The sequence below is a fragment of the Cyprinus carpio genome, unplaced genomic scaffold (assembly GCF_018340385.1).
Source record: "Cyprinus carpio isolate SPL01 unplaced genomic scaffold, ASM1834038v1 S000006658, whole genome shotgun sequence".
NCBI classification, from domain to species: domain Eukaryota; kingdom Metazoa; phylum Chordata; class Actinopteri; order Cypriniformes; family Cyprinidae; genus Cyprinus; species Cyprinus carpio.
The window spans coordinates 1,441,618-1,465,178 of record NW_024879282.1 but is presented as its reverse complement, the minus strand read 5'-3'; the positions used below and the strand labels follow the sequence as shown (position 1 = coordinate 1,465,178).

The following is a 23,561-nucleotide window of genomic DNA, read 5'->3' as shown; positions in this document are numbered from 1 at the left end:
CCAGAATGATCCCATTAACAGTTCTTTTCGTCACATGGAAAGAGACTGAATGCAGCAGGGGATTTTGGCATGAGCTCTCACTCACAGACAGTCTGTCTATGAGCATGACAGAGATGCTGTGTGCCAAATGAGGGCCCATGGAAACTGGCACATCATGAAAGCCATGTCAAAGTAGAATAAAGTGACAATAACTGGATACTCAGAAGAACAGCTGTTTTGATTAGACATTCATAAAGGCACGTGTAGCGCTGTTTCTAGTTCCATTTCAGTTCTATAAGGATTTAACTTCACAGACTTCGACGGAAGGATGGAGGGACGGAGAATCGAAACCAATAGAAGCGAGTCGCTTTGACGTGATGTGGAGAGAGAGAGAGAGAGAGAGAGAGAGAGAGAGAGAGAGAGAGAGAGAGAGAGAGAGAGAGAGAGAGAGAGAGAGAGAAATTCCTTTCTGGAATTCCCCGTGTGCGCAAATGCTCGAGACGACACGATCGTGTTCTTCATTAACGAGAAACTACATAATGTGGTAAATAAAATTACTAAAAATAGAATGGAATGGAATAGAATAGAATAGAATAGAATAGAATAGAATAACAACGTGACCCTACAGAGGAAAATCGGTTTGGGAAATGGTTGGATGGGTGGAAAAAAATATTTTAAAGTTCTAAAAACAATTAATTAATAGTGAGAAAGTTATGTTTTAAGACAAAAAGTGACTAGCTAGTATATTTTTGTCCACCAACAAAATACTTTCAAAAGACGCTAAAGCATCGAGCTTGGCAAGAAAATGAGCAAAGCTGATCTAAAACAGCGTAAAAGTGTAGCGAAGCCACTGAGATTTCTAATCCTCGCTCTGCTCCCACTTGGCGTCTCTCTGGTCTAATATTTATATGATAAATAGCATACTATTGTATAGTCATACAATTTAAATTATGTGCGTTTTTTTCCTTCTTTTTTTTCTTAATTGAGCAGCAACTCACTCTCAAGTAAAAGCTGTACATAAGTCTATGTTGAGTAAATTCGACTCGAGTAGGTAATTAACAAATATCAAAAGTCGAAATGTGTACAAAAAATGTAACTCCCCTACGGAGCCCCGCACATGACATTTATTAAATCGTGCTAATTTGTTCACTCAATTTGCTAAATCGTGCGCACAATTTACTAATTCGACACGATTACTATTTCGTTCCCTCTATGTGCTAATTTGTTCACTCAATTTGCTAAATCGTGCGCACAATTTATAAATCGAGGGAACGAAATAGTAAATCGTGCACACGATTTAGCCTACAATTTTTTTCCTGCATGCCATGTGCGGGGCTCTGTACTCCCCTCATAAAAGTAATGAATTATACTAAAATGTTACCCTCACCCACCCTCTCTACACGAGTGAGCGTAATGACTAGCCTGTCCACTCTGCTTTGGTGGCCAGCCGAGAGCAAAAAAATCACAGAACCAATCATAGGCGCGAATACACAGCACGTGATCGAACATGGCGGGATTACTAGAGTGGCTTGACTCGCGTCTGTTATCGCGTTCTTTGTCGCTGCTGTACTTGTAGCTGCTTGCAGTCCGCTTCAATAACAACACCCGCCGCTCTAGCAGCATGGTTTACATCTAAGGTCAGCCGATTTCCCTCTGTTTCTCTCTGGATTGTCTCGAAATTTCTTCTGACAACGTAACGAATAAGGTAATAAACGTCGATAACGTCTGTAGGTGTCGTCTGTTTATCGAGGAAGTGAGGGTTTCAGGGGATTTTTTTATTATTATGAGAAATAGGTCCACAGCTAGATAACGGGTAACTGTTCTTTTGGCTGGTGGCGTCGTTATATCTCAACACAAAATGTCTTGAAAACTGGTATTTTAAGTCTTTTGTCATCTAATATTGTGTTAATAACGCTTTCGGTCAACATGTATATCAAAATGTGTGTTTTTAAGTAGTGAAAATCCTCAAGCTTTGTTGTTGTTATTGTTGTTTGGTTATCTTTAATCTGATTATGATGCTCTTTCTCACCAAATAAAGTTAACGTTTATATGTTAAACTGGTATGAAATCCACCTGAAATATTTTGATAGCTTTTTGTTGATTGTTTAAATGTCAAATCTAGGCATTGGTCCAACTTATATGTTGTTTGTCAGTTTAAGTAATGTGTAATGTTTGCGTTACCTGCAGCAATTAACAAGTGACATGAATACAAACAAATATTCACAAAATGTTTTTTAAAGTTTAGGACAACATGAACCAGTTACATTAAGTAAATAATCACACTGGCTGTGTCTCATAGCCTAGTATGCTGACTACCTAGACAACATTTGTGGTGGTCATATCACTTTTTAGCTGACTAGGCAGGTTTTGAGACACAGACACACTGTCTTGTCTTTAGGTTATTGTGCAAAGTTGTTTAAAGTTGTTTAAAATAATCAAGTGGAGTTCAACATGAGCCAAAACTTGACACAGTTTCGAACTGTTGGAATAAACAAAGAAGAGAAAGAAGTATTTTGAAGAGCAGATACATTTGTTTATACAAGTGTAACACAAAGCAAGGGAAAATACCAGGGAATTTTAAAAGCTTGGGATAAGTCATGTGAGATAATTAAATAATAAAAGTTGTGGAAATGTCTAAAATGATCTTTATTATGTTCTGCTCGAAACATTTAATTTAATAAATATTACTAAAATGTTTCCCCTACCAAATAAAATAAATAAATTAAAAAAGCTAGTTGTGGATTTATCTCACAATTCTGACATTTCTTGCAATTATGAAAAAAAAACAACAACTTGCAATTAAAAAAAATAATAAACTTGCAATTCTGAAAAATAAGTCAGAATTGTGATATGTAAATTTGGAATGTTGTCTTGCAATTTTGAGTTTATATCTTAATTCAGATTTTCAGAATTGTGAAGGGGAAAACATTTTAATGAACTTTTATTTTTTATAAACTTTTCAAAATATATTTTATATTAGTATATATTTACTTTTATAAAATTGTATACTCTTACATTTATTTGCATATACACACACAAACACACATTTTAAATTTTATATACTTTTGAATTTTCAAAAATGTTTACAGTATGAAATAGTTTTGTGCAGTAGCAGATAGCGGTTTGGCTTATGATTGACAGAGGAGTCATGATTATCTCCAGAATGTAGCTGAATTTACCCTCTCAATAGGGTTTGTATAAGGCTTGAGCAAAGGTAAATTAGTTGTGTAAACACTGGACACCTTTGGCTTCACTGGAATCCAAGTGGGTCCCATTAAAGAGACTGTTGTAAAACTGGGCATAATAAATTGCTGAAGCACAGCAGCTTTTAACACCAATTGAGTTCTGTCTTGTTAATCTGATTGTGTCTGTGCATGTTTTTTTCCCTTATCTTGATATTGCATTATGTTTATATGGAACGAAAACCCTCTCTGCATTCTTGCTTAGGTTAATCTTTTCCTGAGAACTTAATGTTGAATCACACGTTAATACAAAAGTGAAAATGTTATGATTGAAACATGGTTAAGGGATCTGGTTGATAGCGATTGATTGTCCGTTACTGTATCAATATTAATAGAAACCACAGTGAGATTAAAATTTATTGAATAACTGTGTTTGTTCTGTTTCCTTTGCAGAAACACCATGGAGGAAGAGGAGCACTTTGTGAACATAGACCTGAATGATGACAACATCTGCAGCATCTGTAAACTAGACACGGACACAGGAACGCTTTCCTTTTGCCATGTGTGCTTTGAACTGAGCATAGAGGGTAAGAAATATGTTTTATTTTTTTTCTTTTATTTTTTTTTTCAGGTAAAAGTATTTTAATGTCCTCAGCTTGCCAGTTCTGGGTCAGATTATTCTAATTATAATCGAGTAAAACCTCTTTCTCCCTCCTCCCATCCATATCCCCCTCATTCATGTATTAGCAAGCGCTCTGTTCCTCCGCTTCATGTGCTGCACAAAATATGAACTGGAGCGTTTGAAGTGCCACTTTGGCATCTAATTAATGCTCAGCTTATTAAGGGTAGACTAGAGATTCCTGAGGGGCCTCACTGAAGAAGCTCTTTTGTTCTCTGTAGCTGTCATTTTTTTGCACTAAACTGTCCCCAAAAGAGCACTTAGTATTTCAAATGGTTTTATATCATCATGGCAGAAAGTAAAGAGTTTTCTCTGGAATCGCATGCCTTTGTCTGGAATTTTCTGTGGGGTTAGTGTCAGTTATGTGATTTTCAGGTTTCATAGTTTGGAAGGATTGGCTGAAAAGGAAGTTTTCAATTGTAGATGAGGATTCTGAGGTTTCGGAGTACAATTGGACATTAATTAGAAGGTAAAATGCAATTCTGTTAAGAGTTTTTTTGGTACAATGTAATTTTTTTCCCCCTTATAGGTCAGTATTGGATGTTTAATTGTGAGACTTATTTGTTTTGCATATATATTACATTTCCATCATCTAACACTTAAAGTTTATTTTTAAAAACACTTATACTTGAATAACACTGAAAATCGAAAAATACTGTAAATGTAAATAAAAAAGAAATATATAAATATTAATAATGATAACCATATTTATCCATTAACTAATTTAGAACATATGCAAATTTATAATTGTAGAAAAGGATTCCCAGGTTTCACCATATCCTGCCTAAGGAGATATGGTGATGGAAAAAATATAACATGGAAGGAAAAGTTATTTATTTATTTATTTTTTTTTTTTTGAGCAAATTCAAAGTTTCTCAAGTGAATGCAAAAGCATTGAAATACAGTTTTCCTCATCTCTCATCTTTATTTGTTTCCCATTACCATGAACATTTAGGGGCCCTTTGAATAATTTAGAATAAAACAGCTAAATGTAAATATTAGCATAAATCAGAGTATTGAATATACATTTTTTCATACTGTACGTTATGTCGTGACTCCTAAATTCACTTTTTCAATTTAAACAAATGAATTTTAAGTTTATTTCGAAAGTGACACTTATTGGTTATCAATTGTAACATGAAAATAATCTTATAGGTATCAGACAGAATTTTAATATCAGTCCATCTTTATCTGTGGCTTTATTTTCTAGCATTGTTTGTTATTTCCTGCCAGTAAAGACCTGTGTGTTCATTCTGTGGTTGTGTTGGGTCAAAGGCCAATCTAGGTCAGGTTGTCAAAGCGTGACTAGTGGATTCTGTTACATACTGAGAAACCATGCATGAAGACCTCTGCATTTGTAATGTCAGGTGTTTGTCTGCTGGAAGCCTTGTTGAATTGTGTAACACAGTATGGCATACTAGCATTGTCTCCTGAGGATGTCACATGGCACTTGAAAAACAAACATCATCATTCTTTTTTTATTTCTGTACCTCCCTTCCTCTATTGATTCTGTTTATTTTTGCATTCCTCTACCTTGACCTTCAAAAGCAAAGCTGAATTTTCGACCGCACAGTTCAAATGGTTTTCAATCCAGACTGTCTCAAAAATAAGGGATAATTCACCCAGGGTGTCTTTTTTTTGCAAGCGTTTTTTTTTTTTTATCTGCTTGTCTGTGAGACACCTAATCTCAGTTTATGAAGCATCTGGATTTGAGCTTGAGAAGAAAGCATCCATGAATCCAGTGAAGAGCTGGGTCCGCTCACGAATTAGACACACTGAATATTCATGCCTGAGATAGAAGGTTGCCACACTTGAATATTTAACAGAAGAATGCATGAGATCTGGCCATGCAGCCCACAGTCGCTCAGCCACCAGGCAGCTGTAGCCTCTGTCACGAGTGATTCACCACAGCACTCAGCCTGAACACCGGAGTGTTGCACAACAGCACTTGTGGCCCTGTGAGGGGGCATTGACAAGCTCGCTCACAGGTCTTTTTCTGCTGATTGGCTGTTGGCCACTGAGTTACACTCTCTTCCCACTAACAATACACTCCAACCTTGTCGGCGTGGGTAAACAAGAACAAGCTGACTGTGCATGTTTAGACCTGAATGCTCAATTGCCCACACCTGCGTTCCCTCAAAAAACATTGTGTCTTTGGAAGTAACTGAAAGTAATAGAACTCGTTCATTCGACACCCACATATTTTATTTAATTTAGTCAAACTAGGTCCATTCGTCCACCTCTAGTTTTCTTTGGACAGGCCAACTGATGATATGCCCATGCAGGGTGGTTCTGCTTTTCTGTTTCCTCAAAGCAGTTTCTCCGAGTGCAGAGAGAGAGAGAGAGAGAGAGCGTAAGGACGACAGAGACTGTCATGTCTGTGCATGCATGTTGAGAACACACAGGAAGTCACTTGCAGTGTTAAACATGTCCTCCAGCACTCACAGAAGCCAAGTGAAATGTTAAAATAAATGCATGCTCAATGCCGAACACAATGCACACTTGAAATTTTACTTCTTGGATGGTTGTACAAGGGTCTTGTGTTGTTTCAAAATGTATCCCTCTATTGCTGGATTTTTTCCCCCTTATGTAAGAAATGATTGCTGCAGCCAGTTACTTATTTTAACAACACTTTGATTCATGCTGTCTAGAGCTGATGGAATAGCTTTGGAAATGTTTTATAGGGCTTCTGTATGTCAGTTGCTTGCTTTGAATTACAGTGACAGGTTTTTTGCATGATATGAAGTGTTCCTTGTGTTTGCTTTAGTTTTAGTTATATTATGTTTTATTACACAATTAGCAAAAGCTCTACTGTGAATGGTAGACAATACCGTTATTACGCTTTTATGGTCTGATACATACACTATCTTTCAATTCAGCTCAAGTTTATTCGTAAAGCGCTTTTCACGATGCAAATTGTTACAAAGCAGCTATACAGAAAATTTAAGTTTCTACATTATATTTAGCATTTAAATGACTGGGGTCTGTAAGATTTTTTTCAAATCTCTTATTCTCATCAAGGCTGCATTTATTTGATTTAATATATATATATATATATATATATATATATATATATATATATATATATATATATATATATATATATATATATATATTAGTATTATTGTGAAATATTACAATTTAAAATAACTTTTTTTTAAAATGTAGTTTATTCTTGTGATGGCAAAGCTGAATTTTCAGCATAATTTTTCCAGTCTTAAGTGTCACGATACTTCAGATATCATTCTTAATATGCTGATTTGTTGCTTAAGAAATATTTCTTCTTATTATTGCAGGAGTGTTTCATGAATAGAAAGTTTAAAAGGACAGCATTTACTTGCAGCCCCCAATTTTGGTTAATTTTGGCTCATACGTTTAACAGAGGATGATTTGGCTCAGGCAGATGCAGATCTGACAATACAAAAATAATAGAATACAGATAAAATAATATAAATATTACTTAGTACAGATATTATAGAATGTAGAATTTCTAATAGCCTCTGGTTCCACCGTTAATGAGATTTGTTTTCCTCACTGGGTCTGTTGTTGGATAATATAGCCAATTAATAACAGGCCTCTCCTCAACAAGCTGTTTGATTTAAGGTATCATTTTTGTGTTGTCAAGGCCATTCCATTTATTGGTTTTATTTTTATCACACTGTTGTGTTAGACTCTGCCCACTCTTCTCTTCCACTGGCCCTGAAAGACCTTGGTGGCTGGCTGGTTTCTTGCTCTGCCGAGCACACTTACGCAGGACTAACAGTTTCCCCGCAGCAGACACAGGCTATCTCTCATCCTCTTACGTAAGAGCAGTGGAATGTGAGCTTGCGTACATCAGCCGAGTGAATGGCTGGATAACTGAATAGACACTTGGAGTGCAGCACGAATATAATGCTGAACCTCAGTGTGCACAACCACTGTGTACTTATGTGCTCGAGATGTTACTATTTTTTTCAGGTGCTCTCATTTATTTATTTTGACTATCTGAACTGATGGATGTAATGTCGTACACTAGTGTGATCTTTTGACCCTGCAGTTGAAAGGCTCTCTGATAATCAGTGAATGCAGTCTGGATGGTGGATGAGAGCAGATTTGGTGACTGTGCTTACCTTGCCCAGCGAGCTTTCCATTTCAGTAATGCTTCTCCATGCTCCAGAATAATCGGAGGCTTTCAGCAATATTTCTGTCCTTTGAAATGAAGGCATTAGGGAAAACTCATCCTCATAGATAATATAGGGTCTCAGTATGCTGTATTATCTTCATCAGTTGCCTCACAGCAGGTTTATTCTAGGATATGCACATGGGAGAATGTTTTACACTGCTCTTGTTTGCATGCTGGTTGGGCTACTTTCATAAAATAATTTATCAATGTTAAGTTCACTATTGAACTCAACCTTTGTGTTCTTTGTCTTAAATGCAACCGAATGCTGTATATTGTAATGCCCTTACTTGTTTTGTGTTTGGATGCTTAATAAATCACCCCCCCACCCCAATTCTGTTTTATTTTTTCCCCCAAATCACTCTTTGTGTTTATTTATTAATTTTAGATTCCATTTCATTGGTTAAGTTTAAATTTTAGCATTCATAAGGCATGTCTAATAAAATCAAATAATTAAACTTATGATTTATATAAGTTTATCTAAAATTACATGTTTAGGGCCCTATGAAATACATTTTAATTTCAGTGTTTGTATTCAAGGGATATTATTTACTTTGTTTTGATCAGTAGTGGTTGATTGCTTCTGTAGAAGTGGGTTGATATATAGACAGCTATATTTATTTTGCTGTGGGTGACGTATGAAGCATGCCTCCAGTTTTAAACATGAGGTGCTGTTTTGGGCATAGCGGTCCATCTATTACCCCACGTCCCCATTCCCAGTATACACATACACACACACTGAAGTGTGTCAAGGATCCAGTGTCCTTACTGCTTGTAAGGACACAAAAGCAGAATCAGCACACATAGTTGTTTTAAAGGGCACCTATTATGCAAAATCCACTTCTACATGGTGTTTAGACATAAATGTGTGTTGGAAGTGTGTGAGCACAACCCCCTACAATGATAAAAATCCACCCACTCCTAATTTTTTTAATCCTCATTAAACTAAGTCAGTCTCACTGGGCCTGCCGGTTTGATTCTCACGCAGTGTGACGTCACATTGCATAGGGCTGGGTCATGGGGGTTGATTGACAGCCCTGCATTGCTATAGTTTCTGCCCTCAGCGAATAGTACATAGGCTACGCTGTCCGGTGTTGCCAAGTGCACGGTTTTCCTGCAGAATTGGGCTACTTTTACACTGTTGCCGCGGGATGTTTTTTATGTCCACGGGTTGAAGCGACGGTGTGGGAATATGCAGCTCATTTGCATTTAAAGCCATACACTGCGGAATAGCTTTTTTTAGACAGACCCCAAAAATGACATTTTCCAGCTGTTATAATAAATTTGTTGGGTATTTTGGGCTGAAACTTCGCAGACACATTTTGAGGACACCCAAGACCAATATTACATCTTGCATAATATGTGCCCTTTAACCTGCATAAGACAGGAAGAACAGGCTGATTCAGTAGCTGAATCATTTCATTTATAGAATTGAAACATTTTTCAGTATATGACCATCAGATTGAGAACACATTATTATCCTTGGAAATAATGAACAAGAACAAACAAATCGTTAAAAAAAATCATTACTTACTTTACGATCTAAATCACAATCACACAATCTCAATTAACTTTAATTATAATTATGACGTAATTGAATTTTCTGTTTATCTAAAGTGGGAAATAACAGCGAGTGGAATGATGATTTAATGGAATGATGAAAAGTCAAATGACACAGATTGCACTTGATAAGATTACCGTTTCCATGACAGCGACCCCCACTTTCACCCTTGGCAAATCGACTAATCTCTGTGGTGCTGTTTTCACCACAGTAGTAACATGGATTACAGGGCTTCTTTTCTTTTCTCATTTCAATCTCTGTTCTTGTTGTCCTTACCGAGAGCCACTTACTTGTTGCTGAGGCCAGAGTGTTACACAAGCCCCATTGAGTATTTCATCACTGCAGTGTTTGATTCAGAACAGTGCTTCCTCTGCTTTCAGACATGAGCTAGAAATGGTAATCAGTTATTTGCAAGCTGACACAGATTTCGTGTTTGGACGAAAACTTTTTCAAAAACTTTTTTATGGAGCCTTGAAACAGTCTGATGATGACAGAGAAAATGAAATGTGAGAAAGTTGCATTTAAAATCTCTCTATGTGTCAGTCACACACTTTTTCAGGGTTTTGTGTTTGTTTGGCTCTTGGTATCCCAGAGCGGTTATTTGATTTCTGGGTCATATTGGCTTATGATATTCCTGGGAGGCATTGCATAAAGAAAAGTGTAGTTAAAATGCTCCAAACTCCTTGTGCACACATTTCACAGTGTGCTTTCCTGTTATTCAGACTTTGCTGTAAAGTGCAGGAAATTGGTTTATTATAAGATGGTGAATGAATTTGGCTTTTGCCTTCTCTCAGCTGCTTTGGTTAAGAAAAGCACAGTGAGTCAAGCTCAAGCAGATACCCAAAGTCTTGAATTTAGTGGTAAATTGTGGGCAGACGTTACTGGAAACAAGCTATGTATGTGGTGAGGGCTTCTCATTTCACAATAACCTTGAAGCTATCTGAAGAAAAAAAAACCCACCAGTGCTGACTAAGCCGCTGTTTAATGCTGCTTCATATCGGTGTGTTCTTTAAAAGGAAAATCTGTCATTTACTCACCCTCATGTCGTTCTAAACTTGTGTGACTTTCTTTTTAACACAGTACAGTAAATCACCATACAGTAAAAGTCAGTAAGCTCCAAAACTACACTTGACCTTATTGAATTTCATTGTATGGAATATTAAGACATTTTTGAAAAATGTCTAATTTTTTTTTAAGGAGAGAGAGTGTGCAGGCAATTCTGTTGCATGATCTTGATTGCTGTTCGCTCCATTAGCACATTGAACATTTAGATTAAGAACTAAATCATTCTGCACCATTACAAATGTGTGCACAATTTGCACATGTTTTGAATGTTGATGTTAATTACATTTATATGAGTGGCTTTGGAAGTCGCAGGATGTTTCAGATGATAAAAAACGTGACTTATATTTAAGAAAATATGTTCAGCGCTGTTACAAGATTTATGTATAATGAGGGGTTCGCTGCATTGTTAGAGGAATATGTCTTGTGGTTTTAGTACTGAGCCGCTGTAATGGAGCAGCTCTAATGTGCTATTAAATTAAAGATAAATTATGATAGAGTGTGGGGGAGGGGTATTTCTTTATTTTTTCCTCGCTTTCCTTCACTTTTAATTATCTTGTGAATACCCGTGGGCATTTTACTTTCACTTATTAATTAAAATTAGCGGTAATTCAGTGTCAATTGCTTGAATGCACAACAACAAAACAGTACCACGACAAACTCACTATATTAAACATAGAACTTTTATTAACAAAACAAAAATACACCATGCTATAGGCCTAATATAAAATAACAAATAACTTACACAAAGTTTAAATATAAAAAACTAAAAACCAAATAATTAAGAAACATAGAATGTTTATTAGGAAAATGAATAAGAAACCTTGGAGGCACAGCATACACCTTGATGTAAAATAAAATAAATAAATTACACAAAGTTAAAATAATGTAAAAATCAGCAAACACAGTGAAGAAGAAAGTTAGTTATAAAGTTTGGAACAACTGAATTTAACTCAATTGTAAATAATGGCAGAATTTTCAGCGTTTCCTTTCAAGAGCAAATAAGTGTCTCTCTCTCTCTCTCTCTCTCTCTCTCTCTCTCTCTCTCTCTGTCTCTCTCTCTCTCTCTCTCTCTCTCTCTCTCTCTCTCTCTCTCTCTCTCTCTCTCTCTCTCTCTCTCTCTCTCTCTGTCTCTGTCTCTGTCTTTATCTCTATCTCTATCTCTATCTCTCTCGCTGTCTCTATCTCTGTCTCTCTCTAGCTCTATCTCTCTCTCTATCCCACAACAGTGCTCTGCTGCTGCTGTGTGACATGATTAGAACTCAAAACATGTCTGAACAAAATTGAGCTCTGGCATAAAAGGCACATCCTAAAACAAAACCAACACACACAGGCGCCCAGCAGCACTCATTCTGTGCCTGTGTGTTTTATTTGTTCTTGGCCTACTTTGAGTTACAGGCAGAGATGTGATTTTACTCTGCTTAACAAGGATCTAAGACAGGAAACGATGCTTTCATGTGCTGATTTGCTCAGAGATGGTGTGATTTATAGTTGCAACTTTTTAAAGCTTGTTGGCTGAAGGTCCAATTAAGGATAGGAAGCTGATTTTGGATCAGATTAAATTTGTAGGGGAGAGGGGGTTAGGATGGGTCACTCTGTATTTATATAGACTATATTTAGAAACTGCCCATGATATACCACTGAAGAATAAAATGTTTGACCATTTTTAGCATTTAAAAGTACATTTTATACATATAATCACTTATTGCAGGTAAAATTTATTTTGTCAAAGCAAATTTATCCAAGTCTAAAAATATTGGTGCCAGTGTGTACACTACCGTTCAGAAGTTTGGGGTCAGTAAGATAATATTACAGAATATTGTTTCAAATAAATGCTGTTCTTTTGAATTTTCTACTCCTCAAAGAATCCTGAGAGAAAAAAAATATTAAGCAGCACAACTGTGACATTAATAATAATGACAACGCTAAATCAGCATATTAGAATGATTTCTAAAGGGTCATGTAACACTGGAGTAATGGTTGTGGAAAATATTGCTTTACCATCACAAGAACAAATTACATTTTAAAATATATTGAAATCAAGAACCGTTGTTTTAAATTGTAATAATATTTCACAATATTATATACTGTCCTAAAAAATCAGAACTCAAACAAAGTATATAAAATATGTAAATGTAAATTAATTGGCTGATTATCAGTCTTCAAATATTGCAATAAAACATTTTTTCAAAATTGTAGCTGTGGAATATAATGACAGATTTGTCAGGCTTAAGCTGTGTCAGTGGTTCCACTAATAGTGAGAGTGATGAAAGATATGAATTGTTAAAAATTACATTTTATAAAAGGTTCAATTATTTCACTATATTGAAATATTCTGAATTTTAAACCTTTTACTTGCTAGATTATGAAAATGTGACTAATGCACAGCAAAGTAATAATTGGAATCTGCATTATTAAATAGAATTTTTCTCATTTATGTTCCTTTTTATTAAAGATGTAGATCTTTCACATATTACTCTATAATTCACCTAACCCCTCAGCATGCCCCACATTAGGGCTAAGCGGTGTCCTTCTCATTTTACTTAATAACAGACATCCTGAAATATATTTAGGTGTATTAATTTTACCGGCCTCATTTCTCCTTGCCTAAAGGATGAAGTAAAATGTAGCACACTCACTCTCACCTAACGACAGTATGAATATTCTTTCTCTTATTTCTTTGCTTTCATTTGTTTCTCATGATTCTTTAAATATTTGAGCAGTGTCTGAGCTTTCCTCATTTTTCATATTCTAGAAGCTGTTAAGAGCTTTCACTTGAAATAAATTTGAGATTTGGAAATTGAATGTGTAATTATGTAATCTTTTAGATGATAGATTTATTTAGGCCACTCAGTTGAATCTGCATAGTTTTGTGGTTGTACTGAGCCATTATTTATGTCTTTGTGTCTCACACACAGCTGCAAACAAATAAATAATCACAGTTTTTATAATACAAACCATTTCATATGCAATGTCACATCACAAAGAATAAAAACATGACCATTTGCTACTTGACCTTTGACCTTGCATTTGATTGTACTTTTGGCTCATAACAAACAGTAAATTGCAAATATCAAAGCGTCTACTCCTTTGTGTTTTATACCAGGTGTATCCAGTGCCACCCTGCTGCACTCCAAATCTCTACGTGGGCATAGAGACTGCTTTGAAAAGTACCATCTCATCGCCAACCAGAAGCTCTCCCGCGCAGCCTCCCACAGCACATATGAGGGCGTGAAGCGGGCTCTGAGCCAGCGAATCAACCGCATTGTTCAGTACGCCCAGAACAGAGACTCCGTAACTGCTGAGACACCTGGGCGCTGGGGGGCCAAACAGATTCTGTGTCACACTCAGCAGGGCGGCAGGAAGCTCGTGCCCCAGTCCGATGCCCAAGTTCCCCGTTACGCCCCACGATGGGCAGAGGAGGTGTCGATGGCGGAGTCAGAGTATGGGAAAACCATGCTGGACTGCCATTCTGCAGAGAAGCTTGGTCTCAGCCTGCTGCAGGGCTCACGCCAGGGACTGTGGGCTGGAGAGAGACACCACCCACAAGAACAGCAGAACCGAGAGCAAAGGAGACACACGGGACACAGGCGAGAAGAGCGTGAGTATTCATGATATACATTAGCATTCAAAAGTATGGGGTCAATATCATTTTTTTAATTTAATTCTTTTCAGAAATGTATGTTTTTATTCAGCAAGGAGGCATTAAAATGATTGAACATGACACTAAAGACATTTATAATGTTGCAAAAGATTTTTATTTCAAATAATTTCTGTTCTTTTAAAATTTCTATTCAGCTAAGAATCCTGAAAAAAATCCATTTTCGCTGATCACAAGCATCATGTGACTGGAGTAACGGCTGCTGAAAATTCAGCTTTGCATCACAGGAATAAATTACATTTAATACATTAAAATAAAAAGCAGTTATTTTAAGTTGTAGTAATATTTCACAATGTTACGCTTTTTACTGTATTTTTGAAATAAATGAAGACTTTGTGAGCATAAGAGTCTTCTTTATAAAACATTTAATAAATCTTACTGACCCCTAACTTTTAAATGGTGATATTTGCTTTGATTTTGTTAGTATTATCTCTGTGTAATTCCCACAGTAATATCTTAGACAAAGAGAAGGATGAAAATCGATATCCTCACCATTAGGGTTTTATCTGGTGCTTTGTATCTCTGCATCTTTCCTGTCAATATATTCCACAAAGCACCAATAAAGGGTTGAGGTTACAATCTAGACTTTGATTTCTCTCGCAGTGCTTCAGTGTCTGTCTCCTTATCTCACCCAATGAAAATGTCTCCTGTTAAAAACAGATGTGTCATCAGGGTCTCAAGGCCTGTTATGAAGCATCATCTTTCAGCTGTGAAAGGAGATGTGTTTTGTCAGTTTTCACTTTATTGAAAAGGATGGCTAGAGAATGATTTTTCATACCCACTTTATGACAGTGTTGTTTGTCTCTCTCTTTCAGTGGTTGAGGATGAGTGTGGAGGAGCTTCACCAGCTGAACGAGCAGCTACTGCTAAAAATAAAAATTCACCCAAAAATAAAAAAATAAAAGGGATATTTCACCCAAAAATAAGAAAAGTATGACAGTTTTCAGTTTTAGGTGAACTATTCCTTTGAACCCAAACACATTCTGGGGGAAAGAGGGACTTAATATTATTGGACAATTTTTTTTGTGTGTGTGATATTTCCTCTGCAAAATATGGATTTTCAACAAATAAATAAATAAAAAATTATGTGGTAGATAACTTTAATCTCAGTAAAGATATAGAATACCCCCAACACATGAATGAAAAAGTTTTTAACTCATTTTAATATTTATTTTTACATTTAATTATTTACCTTTCATTATTTATATTTACATTTTATTATTATTTCTGTGTATATATACATTTTATTATTCAGTTTACATTTTCATTTTGTAATTTTCTTATTTTTTTTTTTCAGTTTACATTTTCATTTTGTAATTTTCTTATTTTTTTTTTCATTATTTATGTTTGATTTTAATTTAATTGGAAAGATTAAATGTTATGTCTTTTTTTCCTTCACAAAGATAATTTGCAGTAATATTATACAAGATATTCCATAAATTAATCAAAACATTTTTTCTGGAAAATGATGGCATACATAGAAAAAAAAAATACTGTTTGGTGTGTGATTTCTCATCTCATTCTTACTGATGCCAACAAGTCTTGTCACTTTGATAAAACTTCCATCAGCCAGTTAAAACATATCAACTATCTGACCAGACAATACACAACACAACCAAATGTCAAGTTTGTGAGGTATAAAAATGCATGTAAGATATAGGGCAAGCAACAGATCTATGCTTTGGCCAGCTGGCCATCCTCATGTTGAGCTCTACTTATGCATATCTCACGGTTCTTATGTAGGTTATCATTATTCTTGTGTACTAACGCACAGGCTCTGTGTTTGTGTCTCAGATGTGTTTGAGGAGCTGTCTGTAGCTGCGCAGGAGAAGGACTCTCTTTCTTCAGAGCTGCATGTACGGCACATAGCCATCGAGCAGCTCTTTTAAAAAATGCGCACCAAGCTGCCGTGGCTCCAGATCGGGCGGCGCGGGGGTCAAAGCTGGCAACAACCCAGTGGAATGAGTGCTTCTCGGTACAACAGAGTCCCTCAAGACCAAACAGGAAAGCGCAGCTCCAAGCAGACTCCTCACGGAAAGCTCAGAGCTCCAAACAGACCGGAAACGCAACAACACTGTGCTAATGAGTTTTAAGGTCACCTCGCTCTAAAAGGTGGCATCTGAATTGACTTTGTTGCAGACCTGGTCCACAAAGTGTTTTCTTATGCCAGAATGAGCGTGTTTTAAAAACTTTACAATTTTTGATTTTTATTTTTTTTATTGCATCTCATTATATGTTCATCTTCATATCACCTGTTTACTCTTTACACTTGATCATTTAGGGTGCTTAATAGACTTGGATGGGTCTGACAGTGTTCCTCCTGCATGTTCAGGCTTGCTGATTGGTTGTGGTGTTGCTGTGGTAACTGTTGCTTAGTTAACAGTTTTCCCTCCCTCTGCTCATTGCATTAATGACTGTAGTTGTCCCATTACTCTAAGGCACATTTCTCCTGTTGTTCTGAAGTTCAGCACAAAATGCTTTGAGTGGAAGTTTACATGTCTTTTCGTTATTTCACTCTTGTAATAACTGTGTTCTGACATTTCAAAGGGGGCTTTCCCCACCCCCATCATCGACTTTCCAACGGGTTATGATTAAGAAAAAATAGCAGTTTGGACATTGAAGTTTCAGATGGTATTAGTTTGGTCTTTCACAAGTGTTAAGCACAGGCCTAACATTGATTAGGCTTAACTCGGTGCTGGGATTAATATTGGAGTGATAGAAATCGCTCAACCTAAAGCCTTTGTTGACCACTCCCCGGTAAACCAACTATTTCCGTATTTATTTTATTGACAATTATTACCTTGTTACAAATATTTAAAAACTATGGTTTGTAATTTCTGTAGTTTTAGAGGGTGTTTTTTCTTGTGCTAATTATAGTGTTTAGGTCCAGTGCTATAAACTGAAAGAATAGTCAGGGGGAAAGTGAGCCTTTACTACTGCTGCCTTGATTTCAGATCAGACTGTGTTGCCACCTGCTGGTCACTCAGAGAATCCTGTCCGCCTCGACCTTGCTGCCCTGATGATGTGCATGGTCAAGCCTATTATCTTTAGAATCTTAAAATAAAAATAAATGCATACTTCAAAACGTTGTTTAAGAAAATTCAGCTAGGTATTTTGAATTCTCTTTATAAGCAACGCTACATATTCGACTGACCCCTCTGGGGGTTCTAAGGCATATTTTATTTTGTAATGAATGTATATTCTGTCATTATGGTTATGCTCTGAGAGGTCACGTCCGCAAAACTGTCTCTGTGCCAGTAAAGTGATGGATAAATTGTTAGAAAAAAGAAGCAATATGTGTCTGAAAGTGTTTGCTTTTTTTGTAAACAAATGTTTGTCGATGTTTTCATCTTTTATTAAGGCTTCACTCTGTGATTTGGCATACAGGAGGTTGGCAGTTGGTTAATAATGAAGCACACTGCCCAAATGTTTGTTTGCTGTGGCAATACCTGAATGAACGACCTGAGTTGGATGAGTTTCATGTTGGTCTCGATTGTGTTGCATATGTAGGCCATGTCGTTTAAAATGTTAACGTGAATATGTTAGTGTTATTGGAGGTTTTTATTGCTTCTTTTTTCTCATGGTTTATGCAGATGCTGATGCTTATTATACCCCCTTATCAATAGATTGAGTTAGTTTTCTTTGTTCTCTTCCAGTGGCCCTGTTGTTATGTGTGACTTTTCTTTAGTGGTTTATGCAATACTGTTTGTTAGTGGATCTTCACATCGGTTTAGAAGATTTGATATTGATGTGCACATTTTTCCATTTTAGGGAATAAATAAAAAAATACCTTTTCCTAAAACCTTTTGGTTTCTTTTCAGTTCATTTACTGGTTTCACTGATTCACCTCTATTTTATTTTAAAAAACCAGTTTGGACTGGGGGGAGGTGGAGGGGGGGGGCTGCTTAATAAATTGTTTTGCTGCTGGACAAAATGAAAGAAGATTAAAAGTGCTACCCTTTTAATTTAAAGTGACATTGTAACTAAATTCACATTTATGTACTTATATAAGGTTTTTACGGTTAGGGGGTTAGGGGTTTTGGATGTAGGATTGGTTGACTTATGCATAATTTACTGTTATAAACTATAGTAACGCTTACAAGTAGGTGTACGTGTTACTACCAATACACTAGTATAAATCACCATTACCCAATATTTTGCTTGACACCAACCATCGTAAGTCACCCGTATTGAAAGACCAAAATACTATACACAAAATACACCTGGCAAACAATTCAGTTTAATGCTAAAAATAAGAGGTTGCCTTGGTAGGTTATAGGCCCCTTTTTATTCATTCTCCACTAAAATCTTCTCTTGCTTCTCAGTCTCTAATGATGATCGTTTTTTTTTTTTTTCTTTTTTTTTTTCTTTGTATGCATTCCTATTTTTATTTGTATTCTAATTTATATTCCTATTGGTAACTTCCACTAGAAGCCAATGCAGAGAAAATACTGTCAATATTATAACCACATGTGTAAATATATATACAGTACAGGTCAAAAGTTTGGAAATTATTACTATTTTAATGTTTTGAAAGAAGTTTCTTCTGCTCATCGCTTCCTGTACATTTATTTGATCAAAAAACAGAAAAAAATGTAATATTGTGATATATTTTTACAATTTAAAATAAATGTTTTTAAATGTATTATACTTTTAAATTATCATTTTATTTCTGTGATGCAAAGTTGAATTTTTAGGATCATTATCACATGATCCTTTAGAAATCATTCTTAATATGATGATTCATTATCAAAGTTGGAAACAGTTCTGCTGTTGCTTAATATTTTTTTTCAGAACATGTGATACTTTTTTTAGGATACTTTGATGAATAAAAAGTAAAAAAAAAAAAAAGAATGTATGTTTTTAAAATATAAATATTTTGTAATAACAATATACACTACTGGTCAGTTATTAGGGTCAGTAATTTTTTTTTTTTTTTTTTTTAAATAAAAATCAATACTTTTATTCAGCAAGGATGTGTTAAATTGATAAAAGTGATAGTAAAGAAAAAATAATACTATTAGAATATATATTATTAGAATTTTTTTTTTTATTTAAATAAATGCAGTTCTTTTTAACCTTTTATTCATCAAATATCTATTAGACAGCAGAACTGTTTCCAACACTCATAATAAATCAACATTGAATATTTGAATGATTTCTAAATGATCATGTGATAGACTGGATGTTACATGTGGTTTTACTGAACGGCCCTGGAGTAATTGATGAGTAAAAAATTCAGCTTTGCATCACAGGGAATAAATTATTATTTTGTATATTCAAATAGGAGAACTATTTATTTTAAGTTGTAATAATATTTCACGCAATATAAAATGTTTTCTTTTTTTCTGTATTTTTGATAAAATAAACTGCTGAGGCTTGATGAGCAGAAGAGACTTCTTTCACAAAAACATTAAAAAATAGTTATGTTTCCAACAACTTTTGGACCTTGTACTGTACTTATATATATATATTATTATATATATATATATATATATATATATATATATATATATATATATATATATATATATATATATATATATATATATATATATTAACTTAAATGTATTGTTTATTGTGAGTAATTTAAATGTTGATTTTTCTTTTCTAAGATAGACACTTGCAGTTAACCATATTTTTTTACTAAATATTTAAATTTTTTTATATAGTAAATATATATATATATATATATATATATATTTTTTTTTTTCTTTTTTTTTTTTTGTGTTATTACGATAAGCCACAGATTTGGTTATGTTATTTTTTCTTAATCACGTTGGTGGCTAAATCCAATGTTGCCACAGATTAAATGGTAGTAACAATATCGGTAGTGACTACGGTATTTTGGTGGAAACTCTTGCTAGCATAGTGACAATTTTCGGAGTTTTGTTTTGTGCGATATTTCAGCAGAACAGAAATGCTGTTTTGAGCGGCTCTCGCTGCTGCACATCTTTGGTTCCTCCTCCAGCACGCGCGCACACCGGAAGTTTGGATTTTGTTGTTATACTGGAGACTAAAATGGCTGCTGTGAGTCTTTTTTCATTGAAGGCACTGGAACATTTATTCCGCTTCTTGCTTTGCGATTTCCTGCCTGTGGCGATGCAACCTCGATTGGCCGTCAAGTCGGTTCTGATGTTTTGTCGCCACTCCGCCCTGCTCTGCCCGCTCTGCCAGCTGCTCTCTGGTGTTTTGTGGAGTTGTGCATCTTATGCGGAGCTGCAGCTTGTTAGCTGTGGTTAGCCAGCCTGTCGTCTGCTGGAGCTGCAGTGCTGAAGTTTTGCGTTCTTCTGCTGGGCTCAGATTACCTTGATATTTCCTGTGAACGCTTGCTATGTTATCGCTATTGCGTCCTTTAACACATGCACTTTGTCACCATCCTGTTGAAGTTCCACACATTTGTTTAGCAGATGTTGTGACTGCATGTACACACAGATGCCTAACTGTCTGAATGAGCTGAGTTCATGTCTCATACTTCAGAGTATTCGTGCATACGCATTGTCGTTGGGGTTGAGTTCTGAATGGAAACTGTCAGCTGACAGGGAAATGCACCCGGAGTGTGTTTCTGAACGGTCTCTGTCTGATCTCAGGGCTTGAAATGGTTGTGTTTTGTGGAGGTGACAGTGCTGGTGTAACACAACATCGCCTCCTGTCACAGCAACAAACAATGGTGAAAGAGAACCTGCAGATTTGTTTTTAAGGATGCATTTGCAGTTGGGATCTGGATTTTATTTAACATTATAGGGATTGATTTGATTAATATTTGACATTTTCGATGACGCCTGATTGGACAGCATGACAGATTATCTCATGCATTTTCATATTTATCTTTCTTCCACAGCAACAAGTCTTAGAATATGCATTGGATCGGGTCTGAGGTATTTGTTTGAAAGTATTATTTTATTGCATACTTTAATATTTGTTTGAACACAGAGTTGTTTATTTGTATCCATTATAATGCACTTTTATATTTTTAAATGTAAATGTAGAAATCACTGTGCAGAAGAATCCCTGTGTGTGTATTCCATTACCGTTCTATAAGCAATAGTTATTTTTGTTTAGTACATTGTTGAAAGTGCTCGTCAGCGCCCGTCAAGAGACGCGTATCCTCCAGTGGAAGGGAAATCCTTATATCAGAAACTTTATGAACTGTACTATTGCAAGAGTGTGAAAAAAGAGCCAGAGCTGAGGTTGGTAATTTTCACACGTTGTTACACATACAAAATGAAGTAGCGTTCTTTACTGTCATCAGTTAATTTTATATATGTTGTAACGAAAAAAGACATTACGAAAGTGAGTAAAACCTGTAGGGTGCGGTATTTATATAACTTACCACCATCATGCCTTTATTATTATTGTATTATATAATTTATTATCCTTTCTGCCCCTCTCTCTGTAGAAAACTGAGGAGAAATGTGAATCTACTAGAGAAGCTGGCTCGCCAGGAGTCAGTCTCATGGTCTGGTGGTCAACTCGGTGAAACCTCCGGAATGAAGCATTTACCTCACTTCTATGCTTAGAGGAAAAAAAAAATGGATCTGGTACTGCCTGTGGTTTATTAGTTTTTATGGTTTAAATCATCTGAGCTTTTTTAAATCGCAGATTAGAAACTCGCTCTTGAAACTGATGTTTTTCTCCCAACTGATAAGATTCAGAACAAACAATCCGATCTTCGCTTATGAAGAAACCGAAGTTACTGGAGTACATGGATGCCGCAGGAGCTGCTTTCCATCCTTGTAGACCTTCTGGAAAAAATCACAGGTGAGGTGAGTAACTGAACAAAAATTTTTGATTTTTTTTTTAATATGTAGTCTCTTCTTCTTTTTTATTATTATTATTATTATGATTTTTTTTACACTTTTTTTCTGATTTCTGCTATCCATGAACACTTTAAAAAAATGTTACTGTTTTCGTTATTTATTTGTATTATACATCTATAAACAGCCTGTCCTTAAATACTATCAGCAGAACAACAGTGTAATTTTTAACTAAAACGTAACATTTATATAGTTGATATAAAATAACTGGAAAAATAGAAATGTTGCTTTGACAAGTGACTAAAAATAAACAAAGTTGAATTACTAAAATTACTAAAACGGAAATAAAATAAACGCTTGATTAGAAATATAAAAAAGCACATAACAAATATCTAAAATTAACTCTTAAAGTATAAAAGGCTAAATCTAAAATATTAATAAAACACTATAACAGTAAATAAATAATACTTAAATAATATTGATTCTAGATGTGATTTTGCGTTTAATTAAAACCTATGTTTTTCTTTAACTCCAGCCAGCATTAGATTTAAAGCACTCTGGTCGAACTGGATGCATAAAACCACCAGCCTAGATTTTTTTTTTCTGCTTCTGTTCTGTCAGGTAAACATATTCCACTGTGGCTGTAAGTCATAGCTGAGGTCAGGGACTACCGGCATTATCTGAAATGGCAAAGATGCCACCTTCAGCCCTACCAGAGCCAGCACATCCTGCTGAGACCCACTATGCAGGTCAATAAACAGACCTGATTCAGACCAGCAGCTCTGTTCTGTATTTAGAGAGACCATTTTTTCTATAGTATTGTTATTAAGTCACCTATCTTCACGCCCCAGCAGACCCTGATCTGTGCGTTCATGCTATGACAAGCGGATCACCACAAGTGACACAGGTGAGGGACTCCTATCTGTTAGCATTCAAAAAACTTTGAGGTCAGTAAGCGTTATTTTACCGTTTTTAACAGAAGTCTTCTTATGTTCATCAAGCAATACTGTGAAACGTTATTACAATTTAAAATGATTTTTCAGCAGCCATTACTTCAGTCTTCAGTTGCACATGAGCCTTCGAAATAAATTCTATCTTAAATATGCTGATTTGCCGCTTTTAAAGCGATAGGTCATCTGATGGTTTATCTGCTGATCCCCAGGGCATCCTAAGCATGTAGGTGACTTTGTTTCTTCAGTAGGACACAAATTATGATTTTTTTAACTTCAGCCGTGCCGTCTCCTCAGTCTAAAATGCTGTCAGTGGTCTACAGAATCTATGAGAAAAAAAACATGCACAGAAAAATCCAACTTACAAACCTGCGGCAGTAGCGAGTGGTACGGCATCCATGCTATGGTACCAGACGAGCGGAACCGAGTGGGTCTGTGCAGAGAAACACCGTTTGCACATGACTCAGCGAGGGTATTTAAAAAAAAAACAATAGATCGCCCAGTACAACCCAGACGCATATACTAATGACCTGCTTCAGCATCCATCTGTCTCACGTGACAACCACACTGT

General features: G+C 35.7%; 1 protein-coding gene and 1 pseudogene across 2 annotated transcripts; both read left to right on the top strand.

The window, feature by feature from the left end:
* The first annotated feature begins 1,465 nt into the window (after nucleotides 1-1,465).
* LOC109097406 (protein EURL homolog) lies at nucleotides 1,466-14,261 on the top strand. 2 transcript variants are annotated; one of them, XM_042755279.1, is made up of 3 exons: nucleotides 1,466-1,616; nucleotides 3,615-3,748; nucleotides 13,729-14,261. In XM_042755279.1, exons 2-3 carry the CDS (start codon nucleotides 3,622-3,624, stop codon nucleotides 14,235-14,237), a joined length of 636 nt encoding a protein of 211 aa, XP_042611213.1. In that variant the 5' UTR covers nucleotides 1,466-1,616; nucleotides 3,615-3,621; the 3' UTR covers nucleotides 14,238-14,261. The 2 variants fall into 2 exon arrangements, with proteins under 2 accessions (XP_042611213.1, XP_042611212.1); XM_042755278.1 differs by having other exon boundaries at nucleotides 1,527-1,684.
* Nucleotides 14,262-21,992: 7,731 nt separating this feature from the next.
* The window catches only part of LOC122144396, an 8,479-nt pseudogene continuing 6,910 nt past the window's right edge, over nucleotides 21,993-23,561 (top strand).